This window comes from Artibeus jamaicensis, unplaced genomic scaffold, assembly GCF_021234435.1.
Source record: "Artibeus jamaicensis isolate MK-2021 breed Jamaican fruit bat unplaced genomic scaffold, CSHL_Jam_final contig_76, whole genome shotgun sequence".
Taxonomy (NCBI): Eukaryota; Metazoa; Chordata; class Mammalia; order Chiroptera; family Phyllostomidae; genus Artibeus; species Artibeus jamaicensis.
The window spans coordinates 24046778-24063946 of NW_026521954.1; the positions used below are offsets into that span (position 1 = coordinate 24046778).

The 17169-nt window shown below is 49.8% G+C and overlaps 1 protein-coding gene across 1 annotated transcript in view; it reads right to left on the minus strand.

Annotated features, from left to right (window-relative positions):
- STX18 (syntaxin 18) overlaps positions 1-3418 on the minus strand; it is a 92691-nt gene extending 89273 nt beyond the window's left edge. The window contains exon 1 of the mRNA XM_037126806.2: positions 3173-3418. Within this exon, the coding sequence (XP_036982701.2) occupies positions 3173-3340 (168 nt within the window). The 5' untranslated portion in view covers positions 3341-3418. The remainder of the gene's footprint in view (positions 1-3172) is intronic.
- Positions 3419-17169: the final 13751 nt, after the last annotated feature.

Below are 17169 nucleotides of genomic sequence, written 5' to 3' on the forward strand. Positions count from 1 at the left end.
ACAGGGCTCCTGTGCTCTTCATCAGCCCCTGCTGCCCCGGACAGGTTGGCTGCTTCTGGGGTCTTTGTTTCCAAGGGGGCGCTCCCCCGGACCGCAGTGAGAAAAGTCAGTGAGAAAATGGAGGGCGGCCACTATGAGGCACCTGCAGCCACGTCCCCACACCCAAACCTGTCACCTACACACCCCCACAGTCCGGGTTTTCATTCACCACAGAGGTGAGAGCAACCAGGCAGGTCAGGCGCTGTGAGGACTGTTTGTGTCGGTTCTGCCCGCCTGACATCTCTCGCCCCACACACCCAGAAGCAGCACCCTTTTTCCAAGGTCCTGGGAGGCCAACAACCACAGCAGCCAACCCTCCTGCTTACTAGAGGGGACATATGACCTGGGCCATTTGAGAAATGTTATCCCTCTGGCGCCATAAACAAGGGGTCAGGATCCAAGGAGAACCACCTAGAGTCCGTTCCTGGGGTTCTATGGGTAAGAGCTAGAGAATGTAGCTCCACCCTGCGCTTCCCAGCTATGCGGGCCAAGGCATCCCGTTCTGCTCAGGTCAATTTACATTCGATTACTGTCACCGGCAACCAAAACTCACACTGGGGCAGGCACCTGCATACCTTTTCTCATCTCATCTGCATAACAACTTCACCTGGTTGTTATTCCTCTATTTAAGGTTAAGTATCTTGCCCAAGTTCCTACAGCAGTAAGAGGCACTCCAATTCAGGTCTTTCTGCTCTAAATACCCTTAGGTCTCCAGTTATGAATCCAGTAGTAACCTAAGGAGAAGACTCACTGCCATTCTAAAGCCAAAGAACTGAATTCTTGGTTTAGAACTACAGTGGAAATTAAAGGGGGTGGGTGGGGGAGGGGCATAACAGCATTAAAGCACCTGCCTCCTACCTCTGACTCTGTTCCATGACCTTGGGTATTAGGACTCTGGGCAAGGCGTTTCTCTTACCTGGGTATGTTTGCCCACCTGTAAAATGAGATGCCTACACAACATGAACTTAAGATCTATAAGTGCAGAAAGAACAAAGCCCAGGGGTAAGCTGAGGAAGAAGGTTCTATTTCTTGTACATGTCAGATAAGACATCCAGCAGATTTCAACTTCAATGTCTGGCCCAACAACTGGTAGCGGCTGCCTGGGGCACACTGCACAAAGGACTCTGAGCCTCCCGGGTCTGCTGGGAAATCAGCACTGGCTTGGAATGAAAGCACAGGAAAGCTCAGTGGTTTAGGGAATACAGCTTAGCACCAATGATGAAAACAGTCTAAACTAACTATGTGGGTTTGGGGCGGGGTGAAGCGGAACAGTAATAACCAGTATGGTTCTCTATGATACATACACAGTTTCATAAGATCCTAATAATATGCTTATCATTTAGGTAGGGTATTATCACGCCCATTTCATAGAAAGGGAAAATGAGACTCAGGTCACAGGACTTGCCCAAGTCACCCACTTCTAAATGGCAGAACCCAGATTCAAATGCAAGTCTTCTAAATCCAAATCCTACTCTTCTCTCTCCACTCCCAAGGCCCCCACTAGTCCCACAGTCCAAATGGTTAACTAATCAAGTTCTCACTGCAAAGCAGTAGAGTTATTACTATTTGGAGTTGTTCAGATATAAGTTCCTTCCCCCACAATTCGAAATGTCCAATGTACTGTCTAATTTGTTTGTAATTTAATGGGCAGACATGCATCGAGCACACAAATCGAGCATAAAAGTGACCGATCTGCACACCTTTGTGCACACTCTTCTCTTAGCGGAGACACCCCTCTCCACCCCATCTGTGCTGGAACCAGCCACACCTCTTTCAGGGTCAGGGTCAGGAACCATCACCTCTACAAAGCCGTTCTTGGCACTTAGGAGCACCTGAACACACTTCCTGTGTGCCCTGCACACCATCTACAAGGCTTTATGGCACTTGTTTTGTTAATGTCTGTTCCCCCCACCAGACCTTTTGAATTATTATTCTAACACAGTGCTGGTCAGAAAGTAGGTGCTTAATCGACGCTTTCTGATAGGTTGAATGGATTCATCTGGCCAATCTCCCTCCCCGGATGGTTGACTAGCCTCTGCAAACTGCCACTCATTAATTCATGCATACATGTATTCATTAAAAAAAATCTAAGTGTCTGCAAAGTACCAGGTGTTGGGCTGTGTGCCAAACAGAAGTGGATTTACCAAGAAATTAACGAAGTTCACCTTCACAGCCCCTCACCGGCACCTCTGAACTTCTGCGAGTTTGTGTTTTTGTTTCTTAGAGGACAGACAGAACTGTCTAACCGCCAAGCTAGGCGGAAACACCACCACCCGCACTGCGGAGGACACAACAGCGAACAAGGCGCACATTATCTCTCCCGCACAGAGTGCAGTGGGGAAGACAGACACCATTTGTTCATTTTCTTTTTTCATTCAACCACCACGTACTAAGCAACGCTGAGCCTCGCACTGGCGATTCTGAGGCCAAGCCAACCCCGTCCCCGCCCTCAAGCAGAAGGACCCTGCTCTCCTAAGCGAAACCCCGCTGTGCTCAGGGAACAGAAAGGAATTTTGATAACTGTAACACAATTACAGTTGTAACTGCGTCTGCGAAAGATTGCCCTAAGTCAGTCTCAAGACGTACTGATCCCTACCGTGCACCCTAATCTACTGCAGGAGGCCCGGGAAAGGCAGAGGTCTGCGGAACACGATCTTTGACCCCAATGAGGGGGGTGGGGAAGGGAAGGGGGTGGGGCACGAGACAATTAAACATTACAGGCAAAAACACCGTGGTTGGCGCCGCGACGGAAAAGCAACCGGCTGTGGAGACACTTTCCCCGCGTTCAGGTCGGCGGTGACAGCGAACTCACGATCTTACAGAGCAGCCCCTGAACTTTGCGAACTGAGAGTTCAGAGCGTCTGTCCGGCCGCACACCCTCCCCCAAGAGAAATTAGGTTCCTAGAATGCCTCTCACTATATGTCCCCATTTTTCGAAATGAGGCTGTTCCTTTCCCGAAGCAGCTGTCGGCTCATTGGGACCAACTCTCCGGTCCCCCCTTTAGACCACTGTTCTCCACGCGCTTTTCACACACTGCTTACAGGACAATGTCTCGTTTGGGGTCTGAGATGTGCGTCTGGGGTCCGCCCCCCACCTCCATCCACCCCTCCGTTTCCATAGCAACCAGCTCACCACTTCGCGAGCCCGGCTGGAGAAGTCGCCCTTGGGCCGGGGGCTCCGGCGGAACAAGTCGTCGCGGCCGCCATCAACCCCGCCGCCCACCGCCACTCCCAGCGCTTTGTTCCGAGTCTTCACGGTCTTGACGCTGGCCCGGAACAGCAGCGTGATGTCTACCGCCATGACGACCCGCACCTACAGCCCCGTACCCGGCTGGCCCACGTCAGCAGCGGGCGACGGCTGCGAGAAGCCGGCTGCCGGAGGACCGTTCCGGTTCTGCACGCCTCCGCCCGCCAACGGTGACGCGAGAAGAAAGGTTCCGGCCTCGGCCCGCGCGCGAGACAGGTTCCCGCCGCGCCCCGATTCCCGAGATGCACTCATCGGCGCCCCTTTTTCCTACCAGCAAAACCGGCTCGCTCGACGGCACAGGGAGATCCGGTGCCTGTTTAGGGAGTGTGGACTCCGGGAGCGAGAGGATCGGGAAGCCAACAGGCTCCATCCCGTCTGGTGGCTTCCACACTGACTGAGCCCCGCCGCGTGGGTTGCGGGGACCAAAGGCGACCCAGCCTGACCTCTGACTCCAAAGGCCCGCCTTGTGTTGGGCCGAAGCACGGGGATGGTGACCTTTTGAGTGCAATAAGTTCTAAGGCAGGGCAGGTGTGCTTGGCACAGCTAGAAGCATGAAGCCTTTCATTTTTCATCCTTGAATCACCTGAAGCCAGAATCTTCCTCAGAGTGTTATTGTGAGAATTAGAGTTAACACGTGTATTTTGGCGTTGTCTGGCTCCTAGTGATCAATACAAATTAGTTACTGTTGTTAATAATATCACTATCATTGTTGTATTTAAGGTGAAGAGCTGTATAAAGAAGGCATCACTATTAGAGAAAGGCAGGTTTGAAGGATGACTAAGCATTTATAAGGTGGAGACAAGGGTAGAGATGTCCCTGGCTTCTGTTCACCCTTGATGTGGAGTTTTTAAACAGAGTCACAGTTCATTAAATTGACTGTTAGCCAACGAGTTCTGACTCCAGTTTGGCGCAAGGTTCAGATTTAATTCATGATCTCATTGATTTCAAGTTTGTTTTCTTTTTTAAAAGAGGTTGAACAACTAGATATGTATTAAAACAGTGTTGTCAAAGAGTGGTCAGCAAGATGAAGTTATTTTCATAATACTAAGATGTTATTTGACTTTTCACTCGTTTACTCCTGAATTGCACACAGTTGAGTTTTCCAGAGGCTGTGTGGCTTGGGATATTGCAAAAGCAATGAGTGCAGAACAGCTGTCTCCTATTAAGCCAGACTTAGCAAGGTTTGCAAAAATGTAAAACGCTGTCGTTCTCACCAAGGTTTTTAAATTTGTTCTGGAAGTGTATTTTTGTCACAAAAAGATACACTTATGTTAATATGTAAATATGTAATGAATTCATTTTTGTTTTTAAAGGAATGACTATTTAAAATTTTGTTTTCTAACATGGTAAATACCAATTGATAAAACCCATATAAATCTGTATAAACAAAAGTTAATCGTTAGGGCCTTCGATAATTTTTAATAGTGTAAAGGAGTTTTGAGGCCAAAAGTTTGAGACCCACTGTGTTAACTAAGTTTATCAAAAATACATGTCAAGAAAGGACATAGCGCCTAAAAGGAAGAGGGAAAACCCAGACCTGCCACTCCAGCCTTCCGGTGGGAGGAAAATGAGTTTCCATACAGTTTTTTCTACGTACAGAGTAAGAGAAGAAATGAGAAAGAAATTACAAAACCTCGGCCAACGATTCTGTATTGCATAAACGAACCTTTGTTTTATTGAGACATTAATGAGTCTTTGACTATGCAAAGGTAAGCCTGGGGCAGAGTAGAAGAGAGTTAAAAAGCTCTGCATAATGTGGTGAACAGGATTGAATTAAGGGTAAGAGAGAGAAACCAGAACCCGGAGAGGAGGCCCATCCATTGAGAAAGGTTTTGGAGGAGGAGAGGGCTGAGCTACACCAAATGCTCAGTGTGAGGAGTATGTTTGGTGCTGTTACTACTTTGGGAAGGGAGGGTAAGAGAGTGGGAACATAGGCCTGAGTTTTCTCTCTGGATCTGCAAAAGCAGAAAAAACTGTGGAGATGAGACCCAAGCGAGCTCTATGAGGCACAAGAGACCACAGTCCATAATATTCCCGGAAAAGCTGCTGAGGAGGCCATTAGCCTTCCCACAAACTGTAAGACATAAGATTTCACTTTTATTATTATTATTCTTTTTATTTTATTTTATTCTTTTCACTGCAGAGAGTAAGGAACCTTCAGTTGACAGCCCCATGAAGCTGAGAGGGCCATGTGGATGAAAAGGAAGAACAGTGTGGAGGGATGTTGCAATCTTCCCAGTTTGATGTAGCACATAAAGGAGGTCTCCTAAGTAGCACAGTTGCATTCACAAGGCCAGGTACTCTCCTCTTGAAAAAGAGCGAGGCACGTTGGAATTCCGAGATACAGCTCCCTGCAGCCATGCCCTCTTTACCATCGGGACAGACGCAGGCAGCTGAGAATCACTGGGGGGCCTGCGTGGAAGTCCGTAAGTGCAGCCTCAGCCAAAAGGAGTGTATATTGCATATCCGGATGCCCAACCCACATGCTGTGAGAAATAGATGCCAGCCACCCAGCTGTTGTCCTTGTCACTTCCTTTGGAAATGTTGGTTGCATTGCCCCACCACCCTGGGAAAGAGGGTGTAGCAGGCATTTGCTGCTTGGAGGATGCCCAGTGCCCACAAATGCAGATTCTTATGGGCTGACACGGGAGACCATCTTCTGGGCCCATGGAATCAGGAACTTGCCACAGTTACACAGTAATGGAGACTGCAGTGGTCTCTTGTTCTTCACTTGTAGTCAGGGGCTCTCTTTAGGGAAGGATTAGAGTTCCTTCACCTATTTATGAACAACTTCGCCAGGTGATTCTTTTTAGCCATAGAAAGTGACATGTGTTGCAGATTTAGGAAAAGAGATGTACTTCACTGCTCTCTTTACGCTCTGCCATGAAAACCCATAATATTCCAGTGTTTCGTCAGCCTGGCCCTGAGCAAAGACAACATGGAACACAGCTGGCCAAGGACATGTGCTGGCAGTGAGAAGTAAGCCTCTGTTCTTGTCCGTGGGGATTTGGGGTTGGTGGTCACTGCATCATGGTCCACCCACCTTCACTGATAAAGCCCATATCCAGAGAGCTGCCCAAACAAGACAACTGGATGCATTCTTCACTCACCGTCATTACTGGGTGGGACTCGCAGGCCTGGGCATCAGGCGGAGACAGAGGCCCGGCTGCTGTGTCCCCAGCGTCTGCAATGTACATGCTCCAGGAACCACACAGGTGTGGACACTGGTGAGCAAAGGCTTCTGAAGAAAATGGGGAGCTGTCGTTCTGTTAACCTTCACCCGTATCTGACCTGTAGCCCCTGGACACTGGGAAGCCCAGACCAGCCCCAGCTGTATCACACACTCACTGTTCTCTGCTCTGGACAGTGGGAGTTCCGGGGGTTCTAATACCTACGGAATCGTGGAGTACAGAAGAGCGACGTCGTGCACAAAGAAGACTTTCGAGCTCTCTCTCGTTTAAAAAAAAAGTGAGAAATAGGGAAAAAGCAAACAAACAAACAAAACATACTTGAGATTTGGAAACTGAAAGACTTGAGTTTGAATTCCAGCTTCCCTACTCACTCACTCACTGTGTGACTTTAAGCGAGTCACTTTACCTCTCTGGGCCTTGTCCGAGAAAAGTATGAAAAGCAGGAACACCGATGAACCACTCCTGAGTCTGTGAGGAGAAATTTCCACCTAAACGCCTTTCCCAGCTCCCCACGGAGGCAGCATCAGTCATCTGGTGGCTGGGGGACAACCACCAACCTGCGTTTTTCCATTGGTTGGAGCTGATCTCTCGACATGTCTGAGCTGAAAACATGGGCTGTTTTGCAGTGTCAGTGGGAGGAAGTGACAGGGTGAGGGGTCTGTTGTGCACACTTGTACTTCACCTTGGAGGAGAGCTAGAAACTACAGTGCTACCAGACCTCTCTCCGTCTCTCTCCCCCTCAATACAATTGTCTCTGCGAATTGGCTCTCTCCGATTCTCAGTTCATGTGTCCGGACACGGGCCACCATCAGCCCCTGACTTGGTATGGCATGTTTTTAGTCACAGCTGTGTCAATGCCAAGCCCCAGTTCAGAACGTGCAGGGGAAAATTGGTCCAGTCATCTGTGGCTCAGCATCCAGAGACATAGGGCTCAACCATGGTTGTCCGGACACTCTGCTGGCTGGGGGCTCAGGGGCTATATCCGTTTCCTGTGCCAAATCCACACAAACTTAAAACAAAGCAGGTTTGCTATCTTACAGTTCTAGGAGCCAAAGTTCCAAGCTGGGTCTGGCTGGGCTGCAGCCGAGGTGTGGGTAGGGCCGCGCTGCTTTCTGAAAACTCTGGGGGAGAATCCACTTCTTTGCCTTTTTTTCTCCAGCTTCTAGAAGCTGCCCACATTACTTGGATTCTGGCCCCTTCCCCCATCTCAAAGCCAGCAGTAGCGGTTGAGGCCATACGACCTGTCACTCTGACAATAACTCCTTTCTCTTCCACAGGTAAGGACCCTCGTGATGACCCGGGGCACACGCAGGTCATCCAGGGTAATCTCCCCATCTGAAGGCCAGCTGACCGACAACCGGAATTCCATCTGCTGCCCCAGTTAGCCCTTGCCAAGTAACACAACACATTCACACATTCCAGGCCTTCGGATTTGGACATTATTCTGCCTACCACAGTGGGGGAAGCTCCAACGGGAAGGTGGGGTGGTGATGAGCTGGGCAGACAGACACCCTTGGGGGTCTTCCTGGATCAAGAGGGAGAGCCACCCAGGATTTTCCATATCTCAAACGATGTTTCTGGGCCAGCTCCTGAGAACTCCAAGGGTCTGCAGAAGTAAGGACCCTGGAAGTGGAGTCCTGAAAGGGCGTCCTCTCCCAGGTGACTGCCACGTGCCCGGACGGCAGGGCGCTCTCCCCTGACGTCTTCCAGCCTGCTCTGCCTCCCTGAGAGAGGGACTGTCCCGCTCTGCCTAACCTCTGGAAAGAACACGACGCACAACAATGTCATTAACAGTTTCCCAAGTTCAAGTCCTCTCGGTCCCTTCACCCCCACCCCCCCAGGTTTGGAAGTTGATGCCACTTCTCCCCAGCACGCACTTGGTCCACCCCAGGAGTTTCATAAATCACCTCATAAAAACTCATTTACTGGTTTCCCCAACATAATGGCAGAAGTAACCCGCTAGAGACACGCTTGGAAACTCCCTTCAGAAAACGTGCGCAGCCTTTTGCTGGCACGGCGTCTGGGTTTCCTACCTGGATTCCGACCACTCTTGCTTTCTGACGGTGTCTTCTGTAATTAGGACGACTGAATCCTCTACTTTTTATTGAGTTGGATGGCAAATCACAGAATAAATGCTTTCCTTTGCACTTTAAAAGGATTTAATAGGAAAATATTTTTCCTACATCCTGTTTCAAGGGGAAAATGTGATTTTAGGGGACATTTTATAGTTCACAACAGGATATTGAAGGGCATTTGGTTTTGCTTAGTTTATTATGACTGTGTTTCTCCAGCATGAAGTGGTGTTTTTTCTGTGTGTGATTATTTAGATAAGTCTGATTAAGGTAGGTGGGTAGCCACAGAACTGTGGGAATTGAGGACTGGAAAGGGCCTCAAACATCATCCAGGCCAACTCCCTTGGTGCTTTGGATGAGAGAGCAGGTGACTTGTCTAAGATCACACGTTGAGTTCATGGGGGGACATGAGATGAGATTCTTTGTCTCCCAACTGTTTAATGTCCTCAAACCAGGGTTTTGGGGGTGGTGGGGGGGAATGGCATGCACACAAAGGAATCCGTACATCTTGTACTTGCAAGGACTTTTGAATTTGAGAACTGGGGTAATTAGTGTGGATCTGTGTGTGTTTCGTCCACCCACCAACCTTCCTTCCATACGTACATGCACACATCTCTCCATCTGCTGGTCCGTCCGTCTGTCCATCCACTCACTCACTCATACTCCAAACACATTGTGTCCACTCAGTAAGTGGCGCTGTGTGGGCACCAAAACCATAAATACAGACCTGAAGTCCCCACCCTGGAACAAACAAGTCGGACTCTAATGGGGTGGACAACTTGTGTATGTGGATGATTATAATCAAACTTAATAGGTGCAAAAATGAAGTTTGTTGTTTTTAGACAACATCTCTGAAGAACTAAATGAAAAAACCAGCTTTACCCCTGGTTGGGTGACTCAGTTGGTTAAAGCGCCATCCCATAACCAAAAGGCTGCAGGTTCCATTCCTGGTCAGGGCACATGCCTAGGTTCCAGGTTCGATCCCCAGTTGGGGCATGTTGGGGAGGCTACGCTCAAAGTCTCTCTCCCTCCCCCCAATTCTTCCCTCCCTTATTCTATCTCTAAAATCAATAAATGTATCCTCGGGTGAAGATTAAAAAACAGCAACAAAACAGCGCTACAGGATCACCCACCTACTCTCTGTAGATAGGAAAAGGTCATGAATGAGAACATGAACCGGAAAGGGGACTTGACCCCAGAAACAAGGTTGTAGGGAAGGTGTTCTTGTGGTCCTTTCTGGCCCTTTCAGTCACCCAGTCTTGATGGAAGTCTGCAGAGCCAGAACCAGGTCCCAGCCTGGCTCTGCGGCAAGAGGGTAGGCTGCGAGTCAGACAGTCCCAAGTTCTAATTCCAGTCACTTAGTAGTACTGAGAACGTTAGAAGGTATTTCTCCAGTAATCAAATCTAACTACTGTGGCACGGAGGGTGTTGGGGTCGATAGACTACACTCCACAGCTGGAGGTGGTGGAGAGTCCTCCTCACATGTTGGCTGGAGCCTTGGTTCACTGGAGGGCGGGATGTTCAAGACGAAGGCTGAGACAGGCCTTGGGTGAATGTTGGAATAGAAGGAGGCACTTTAGAAAGTAATTGGCCTCCTGGTTCGGGTCAGTCTCAGGGAACGTTTCTGGGAGTTGGACTGTTTATACTGGAGACGACGAGACTTAGGGGTGGATGAAGTGACGGTCCTGGAGCACGTGACCCAGGGGACAAAGAGCAGCCGCTCCCCACTTCTGTTCAGGACCCAATGAGAGCCCGTGAGCTCCCACTGAGGCCTGAGGGATCTAGGCTCAACATTAAGAAGTTCCCGGATGCTGGGGTTGTTGGACTTCGGAACGCGTTACCAAGTTCAGTATCAGACAATGCCTCTTCTGGCCACGCAACTTTACATATAGGATCACTGGCTGCGTGTAGGGACCACTACACTCACGCTCTTTCCAAACTAGGGTGTCTGCGACACTAACAGAATCCTCCAACACAAGGCCACACACCTCAGGCAACCTCCAACCACTGTCCTAGACCTTGGTCTATCACAGGAAAGGACTGCGATACCAGCTGGATGGTCACCTCTGGCAATCTACAGTTTGAACATTCCGCAAATGCCACAGTTGCTTATGTAGGCTACTCCAGCAACCAAGCACCGCCCCCCTTTGAAATTTATTAAGAAATTCTCTGTAGGGCTTCTTTCACCAAAAGTGCATTTAATAAAGCTTGGAATTTCCTCACAACACATTTATTCTTGTTGCTATATTTTTAGGTCTCCATTATTACTTGTCTTCACCTTTCTGCTCCGTCAGCATGAGGCGGGCCAGCACCGCGGGGTGCCAAGAGTTATCGATAATCAGGAATTGGCCACACGGCTGGAGTTCTTCCCGGCCCTCCCAGAAAAGCCAAGTTTCTCCTTGTTAATTTAGGAAGCCTTTAAGCTAGTCACTGGTTTTAATAATTATTCATTAAAAAGGCAGGCAAATTACAGCTCTAAGTTCAAGATTGAACATGAAAGTCTCCCTGCGACCATCAGTGGGAATAGTTTTGAGTTCCACCCCCACCCCCCAAAAAGTAGCTTCTGATGGGTTAGGTTTGTGTTTTAAAATAGATTTAAAGTTGAGTGGCTACAACTTGGAAGAGATTTTAAACAAAGAACCTGTATATTGGTCACTCAGCTGTGATCAAATATGCCCCTGCCCAAAGTATTTTGTTGGAAATGCCTAATTTATTATAAGAATACATTAATTTAATTTATAAAGTCCCTAATTATACCCAAAGGGCTTTCACAGGCCGGATGCCCCTGTTCCGAGGCATAATTACGAACGGCCGGTCCAGCTCTCTCCCGCCTTGTTGTGGAAGGAAGGAGCCACGGTTTCCATAAACAAACGGACTCGCTCTTATCAGGCGCGTCTCCCACAGAGTCGGGAAAGTGTGCAAGCCCCTCACTTCGAGTTCCTACCCGCACAGAGTTGACAGGGGGAGGGGAGCCCGAGGCAGCTGCTCTGCCCAGCCATCGTCCCAGCCCCTGGGGCCAGCATGGACCTCTGCTCTCCCTTCCTAAGGCTCCCAGGGCCACCTTTCCGGTCTCCCCTCAGGACTTTTTCTTTTCTTCCCTTCTTCCCTCTCCAACTCCTGGGTCTGAGGAGGCCCTGGAGGTCCCAGGCGTCCCACCCTTCCTTGGGTTGTCAGTCACCTGTGCTTCCGCTGCTCACTCGAGGACTACAGGGAGGTCACTCTGCCCCACAGGGTGGCCTGGGGAAGCTCCAGACCTCCCATCCGAGCTTCCGGCGAGCTCAGCTGCCTCCTCTGTTCCTGTGCCTCCTCTTCCTCCTGCACATGTAGCGCCGCGTTTGTCTTCCCCTTGGGAAAGGCAGGTTCCAGGGGGTGAAACGTGGGGGTGCAGTGAAACGTCCCATTCCCCACAGGTAGGTAAGTGGAACATTCTTGCTTGGGTGACTGATTGTTATTAATGGAGGCAGAGGATGGTGAAGAAGATGATGACGAAGGTGAGGATGCCAATGATGATGATGAGATAGCAGATAGCTTACAAGCGCTGTTTTAAATGCTTCATGGACAATAAATCACACCATCCTAAGAGGTAGGTAATCTTATCATGGCCATTTTATAGATGTGAAAAATCATGGGACAGAATGGTTAAGACACGTGCCTAAGGTGACACAGCTAATTAGTGCCATAGAAGGGCAGAGAGGGACCCAGGCAGCCCAGCTCCAAAACCTGAGAGGCCCCCAAGGAAGACAGCTACCGTGCTAGGGGAGCTCTATGGACCAGCCAGGTAAACACAGAGCGTAGCTGCTGGAGCTCCGGCATTGAGTGAGACCAGAAGGCCCCAAAGACAGAGCTCAGGGGCCATCTCTCCTCATGGGTCCCTGGCTCGGCCAGACCTCCTCTCTGGGCTGCTTGTCCAGCTCCGCCCTGCTGGACACATCAGCCTCTTCTCCTTTTCTCCATTTCACTCCCTCCCACCCATACATCCTCCTTAAAACCAGCCCGTCCCACGCCAGGTGTGTCCAGCTTTCTTAGTACTTCCTGTCCTTGCAGTCACTCCTGGTGCCAAGATTTCTGCCTCACCCGCCCGCCCGTCTGACCCCTGGCCCCCTTCCACATCCCCAGAGCTCACGTCCCCAGAGCTCACATTTCCACTCGGCATCCCTGGGAGGCACTGGGCTGAGAGAAGAAAGCAGACTTGGTGAGCGTGGCCATCTCCTGGGGCCAGAGCATGTCCACCAGGCAGCTCTCTTGCCTCATCTCTGCCCCATCTCTGCTCCAACTGCTGGCACGGGGAGAGGAGATAGCCCCATTCAGAGAATATAATTTACATAAAATAGTTTCCAAAGTTATTAAGGGAGCAGACAGCAAGAGGAAACCCGTAATTAAGGAGTTTTTGCATGCATTTGATATCTTTCCACTGGCTAAAGTATCGTTTTCCTAAGTGGATGAGGTCTGGACAAACACTGGTACGAAAGTATACTCCACTTTCAAGATTTGGGGTGTTTATCATCGTGGGTGGGGCAGGCAGCGGGGGCAGAATTCACAGGGAAGGGTCAGAGCTTGATCCTAGGTGGGTGCAAACAGGAGAAGGGGCCTCAGTTTGTACGCAGCCAGCTGTCTGCCCATCGATTTTAATACTTAGATCCTGCTTTGTTTTCAAAAGCCAGAGACATGGACCCAACAACAACCAGGGAAAGAACGGGTCAGGCAGGTAAGCAGGGAATGTCCAAGATCAGCTTCACTTGGGCCAAAGGCCACTGTCTCCTGAGTAACAAAGAGCCACTACTGGGTTTGGAGTCACTGGTTTTGAATCCTGGCTCAGCTGGTTACCAACACTGACTAGTCCTTCCTTTCACTTCTTTGTCTTTAAGATCAGAATCACACTGAACCACCAGCGGGGTCGTAAATGAATGAGCACTGTTAACCATGTGCTCATTACGTGATGTTGGCTGTCAGGGCAGACAGCGACTGTTAGCCTTTCTCCAAGTCCTCCCTGAGCACCCACTGTGCGTCAGGCACTGCTCTCACGGCAGGAACTGTGATGGAGAAGAGGATGGCCCTGGCCTCACCAGACTTCTCCCCAAGGGCCTTCGCTCATTGACAACCCTTAACAACCCTTAACCGAAGTAGAGGACAATACACAGTTCTTCTAAGCCCAGACCAAGCAAGTGAAAGCATGGAGACCCAGAATCTCAGAGACACAGGCTCATATGATTTCATCACAGAAAAGTAACAGGAGGTTTTGCTGTTTGTTGTTTTTTAGGAAACTTATAACTGTTTATAAGAAAGAAAAAGTAAATACAACCGGATGTTTCAGCTTCAGGCATTTTTTTTCTAAATCCTACAAAGGGTTGTTTTCACTTCTCCAGAATGTCTCCCTCAAACACCCCGCCTCACCCGCCTTCCTTTTTCCTCCCATGGAATAATATAAACAAACTCGACTAAGAACATTGCAGGCGAAACACACCAGCCTAGAAAACACATCACCCCCAACAAAGTGCAAAGGTGCAGGATTCGCCCATTTGTTCATTTACTTGTTCATCCAACAAATGTTCTCTAACAGGGACTGTTCAACAAGCAGCGGGTTGGCCAGAAATTTTGTTTGTTTGTTCTCCACGATGGCTCTAGTAGCGCTTAGTTGTCTTTAACTTCATTAGAAACAATTTTGTTAGATTGTTTTGTGACAGCTGTCCTGTCAACGTGCATTTTTTAAAAAACTTATCACCATTGGTGAATTTTGTGTAGCCAATTTAATAGTGAAGATGGAAGAAAATACTCAACATTTTCAGCATGTCCTGCCTTATCGTTTCAAGAAAGGTAAAAATGCAATAGAAAACACACCAAAAAAAGACTTGCGCAGTGTATGGAGAAAGTGCTGTGACTGATCAAACATGTCAAAAGTCTCATGCTGGATATTGCTCCCTGGAAATCTCCATGGTCGGGCAGACCAGCTGAAGTTGATAGCGATCAAATTGAGACATGAATCGAGAAGAATTAACATTATGCCACGTGGGAGAGAGCCGACACACCCAAAATATCCAAATCAATAAAGTTATTGGTGAAAATGAAAAACGTGTCTTTTATTTTGCAGAAAAAGACGTAACGGACTCTTTGGCCGACCTGATGCTACGTAAGTGTTTGTCATAAAATGGCCCAAGAGAAACGGCTCAGGCCACAGCAAAGAGAGGCTGGTGCACAAGGGGACAGTGAACGTGCCCCACTGTGACCCTCCAATGAGGTGGCACTCAGAGGCCGAAGCCATGGCTCTCCTCCTTGAGGCCTGGAGAAGGGAAACAGCTTCAGGGGGTCAACGCCCCTTGCATTGGCCACTGTTCCTTTATTCTTCCTTCCCTCCCTTCTCTATGGAAATCACCACTAAAAGAGAAATAAACATGAGAGGCCAGACATGGGAAGGACATTACTATCTGGACTTACAGAATAAGATTCTCAGGACTTAGAACTTAGCTCCTATTCCCAAAACGCCCTTGAATGCTCAGCTCTCTCCTGGTGAGGCAGCATCGCGAGGAGCTAGGAGAGTCTCTTGGTAAGCGGAGTGGGGAAACTGAGGCGGACAGCTGAACAAACTGGCCGTGCAATTCACAGCCAGTCACAGAAGGTCTTGAGGATGGGATGTCTGGGGTGCCTAGCAACGGAAAAAACTGGTGGCCTTCCCTCCTCCGGGCAGATCGCTGTTCCTGCGGTTCGGACCCCTGAGCTCTGCTCCCTGCAGACAGCCTGTAGGCCACAGCTGTGTTTCAGCCCCAGGCCCAGAGAAACAGCAAAACCAGGTGGGCGATGCCAGAACCAGCTGTAGTGACTAAGGACCCCGGCCTGGCGCTGACCAATCAGTAGAGACCAGGACCCAGAAGGGGCGCACCTGGAAAAGCAGCGGCCTGCTTGACTGAGATCCGCCCCTAAGACCGCCCCTAAACGCCCAGCCTTTAAAAACCCTTCCAGCAAAGGCCCCAGCACATGCTCTTTCTTTTCGGGGCATGCCCACCCCTTTCTTCCCCCACAGGCGTGCATCTCCTAAACTCTAAGGGACCCCACAAGACTTGCAACCAAGGGAGCAGTGGGCAACAGCAGCTCGTCCCAGGCTGACCCCTGCACCTGTCTCCAAGCCCCCTTTTCTCTGACTGCCCAGCGAGCTGCCAGCAGCCCTGCCGAAGCTCACTTCTTTCTCATAACGTTTCTCAGGGAGCCAAAGCCTGCCTATCAAGGTCCTCTCCTCTCGCCTCTTCTGCGCTAAGCCTTTCCTTGTTTCACTGTCCGCGGCTGGAATAAGCATGCTCTCAAAATCATCTGGATAGGCTAAGGTTCGGTCCCCGGTCAGGGCGTACATGAGAACCAAGCACTGAACGCATCGATCAGGAGAACAAGCTGGTGTTTTCTCCTCTCTGTCTCTTTCTCTCGAAACAATCAACTCAAAAAAATCACCTGGACTTGTAAAATCTTTCCTGCACAAAGTCAAAAATGCCACAGGCCTGCCGAAGACGGCCCCTCTCTGGGTCTATTCCCTTTCCAGTGACTCTGGACAAACTCCAGCAAGGAGATATTTGTATTTCAATACCCCTGCAGATGCAGAACTCACCCCTCTGTGGGGAAGCTCGTTCTGTTTTGGGAACGCTCCAATTTGTTCATCCAGCAAATACCGACAAAGCCCAGCACGTGTTTCTGGTTGGGTTCCGGGCACTGTCCCTGCTCCCCAGCTGCTCCCAGCCTTCGTCTTCAAGGCCACCTCTTCTGCCCTGCTGTCCCCTGTTCCCTCTGCTGCGATGTGGCATCTTGTTCAGTCACCATTAGCCCCGCTACTCCCCAGGACTGAGCCCCAGACTTCAGGGGTGGTCCAACCGTAAGCCTCCCGGGTCTCCCATTCTGAAAACTGCACTTACATTAACGTGGCTCAGAAGCTCGTTAATGTTCTCGGCAGCCGGGATCCAGTCCTGACGTGGGAGCTGGTGCCCCGACCCTTTGTGGCACGTGCTGCTGTTACGCCTCAGCTCCCGCATTGTCTCCTGTGTGGGGCAGTTTGGGACAGATGTTCTGAGCCTAACACCTGCCCTTGTTAAGCAGTCTTGTTACATGAGTCCCGTTGTTTTAGCTTCTTGAATGTTGGAAACTTGTTTCTGTCAGCCAAGAAGACCTCAAAAGCTCCGCATCTCCTGCGAAAGTTTGTGTGTGTGTGTGTGTGTGTGTGTGTGTGTGTATGCGTGCGCACCTACACACGTGGGCCCAGCTTTGAGGGGCCCCCTCTCAAAGCTTTCTGAATGTAGCTTTCTGATCGCTCCTCCCCGAATGCAGCTCATTCATACAGATTCATTCATTCTGCAACGTTTATTCAACACGCCCGATAAAACTGTTCTCTTGAGAACTTTTTGCCTAGGTATTACAAAGACTATGAAGCAAAGTAATCTGTCCTCAGGAGTGACTGACTGGCAGTACTCACTCTTCCCCAGGGGCTGGCTTGCTAAGTCAAGGGAAAACCCGTATTGGTGGTGAGACAGAAGAGTCCGTGGATGTATTGGTATCGTTCCACTGTGGCAAAGACCTCTCCAGGCACCACGCAGCCCTCTCCTTGGCTGGAGCTTCCGGGGAAGGAGGCTGGCTACCCCAGGATGCAGAGGTG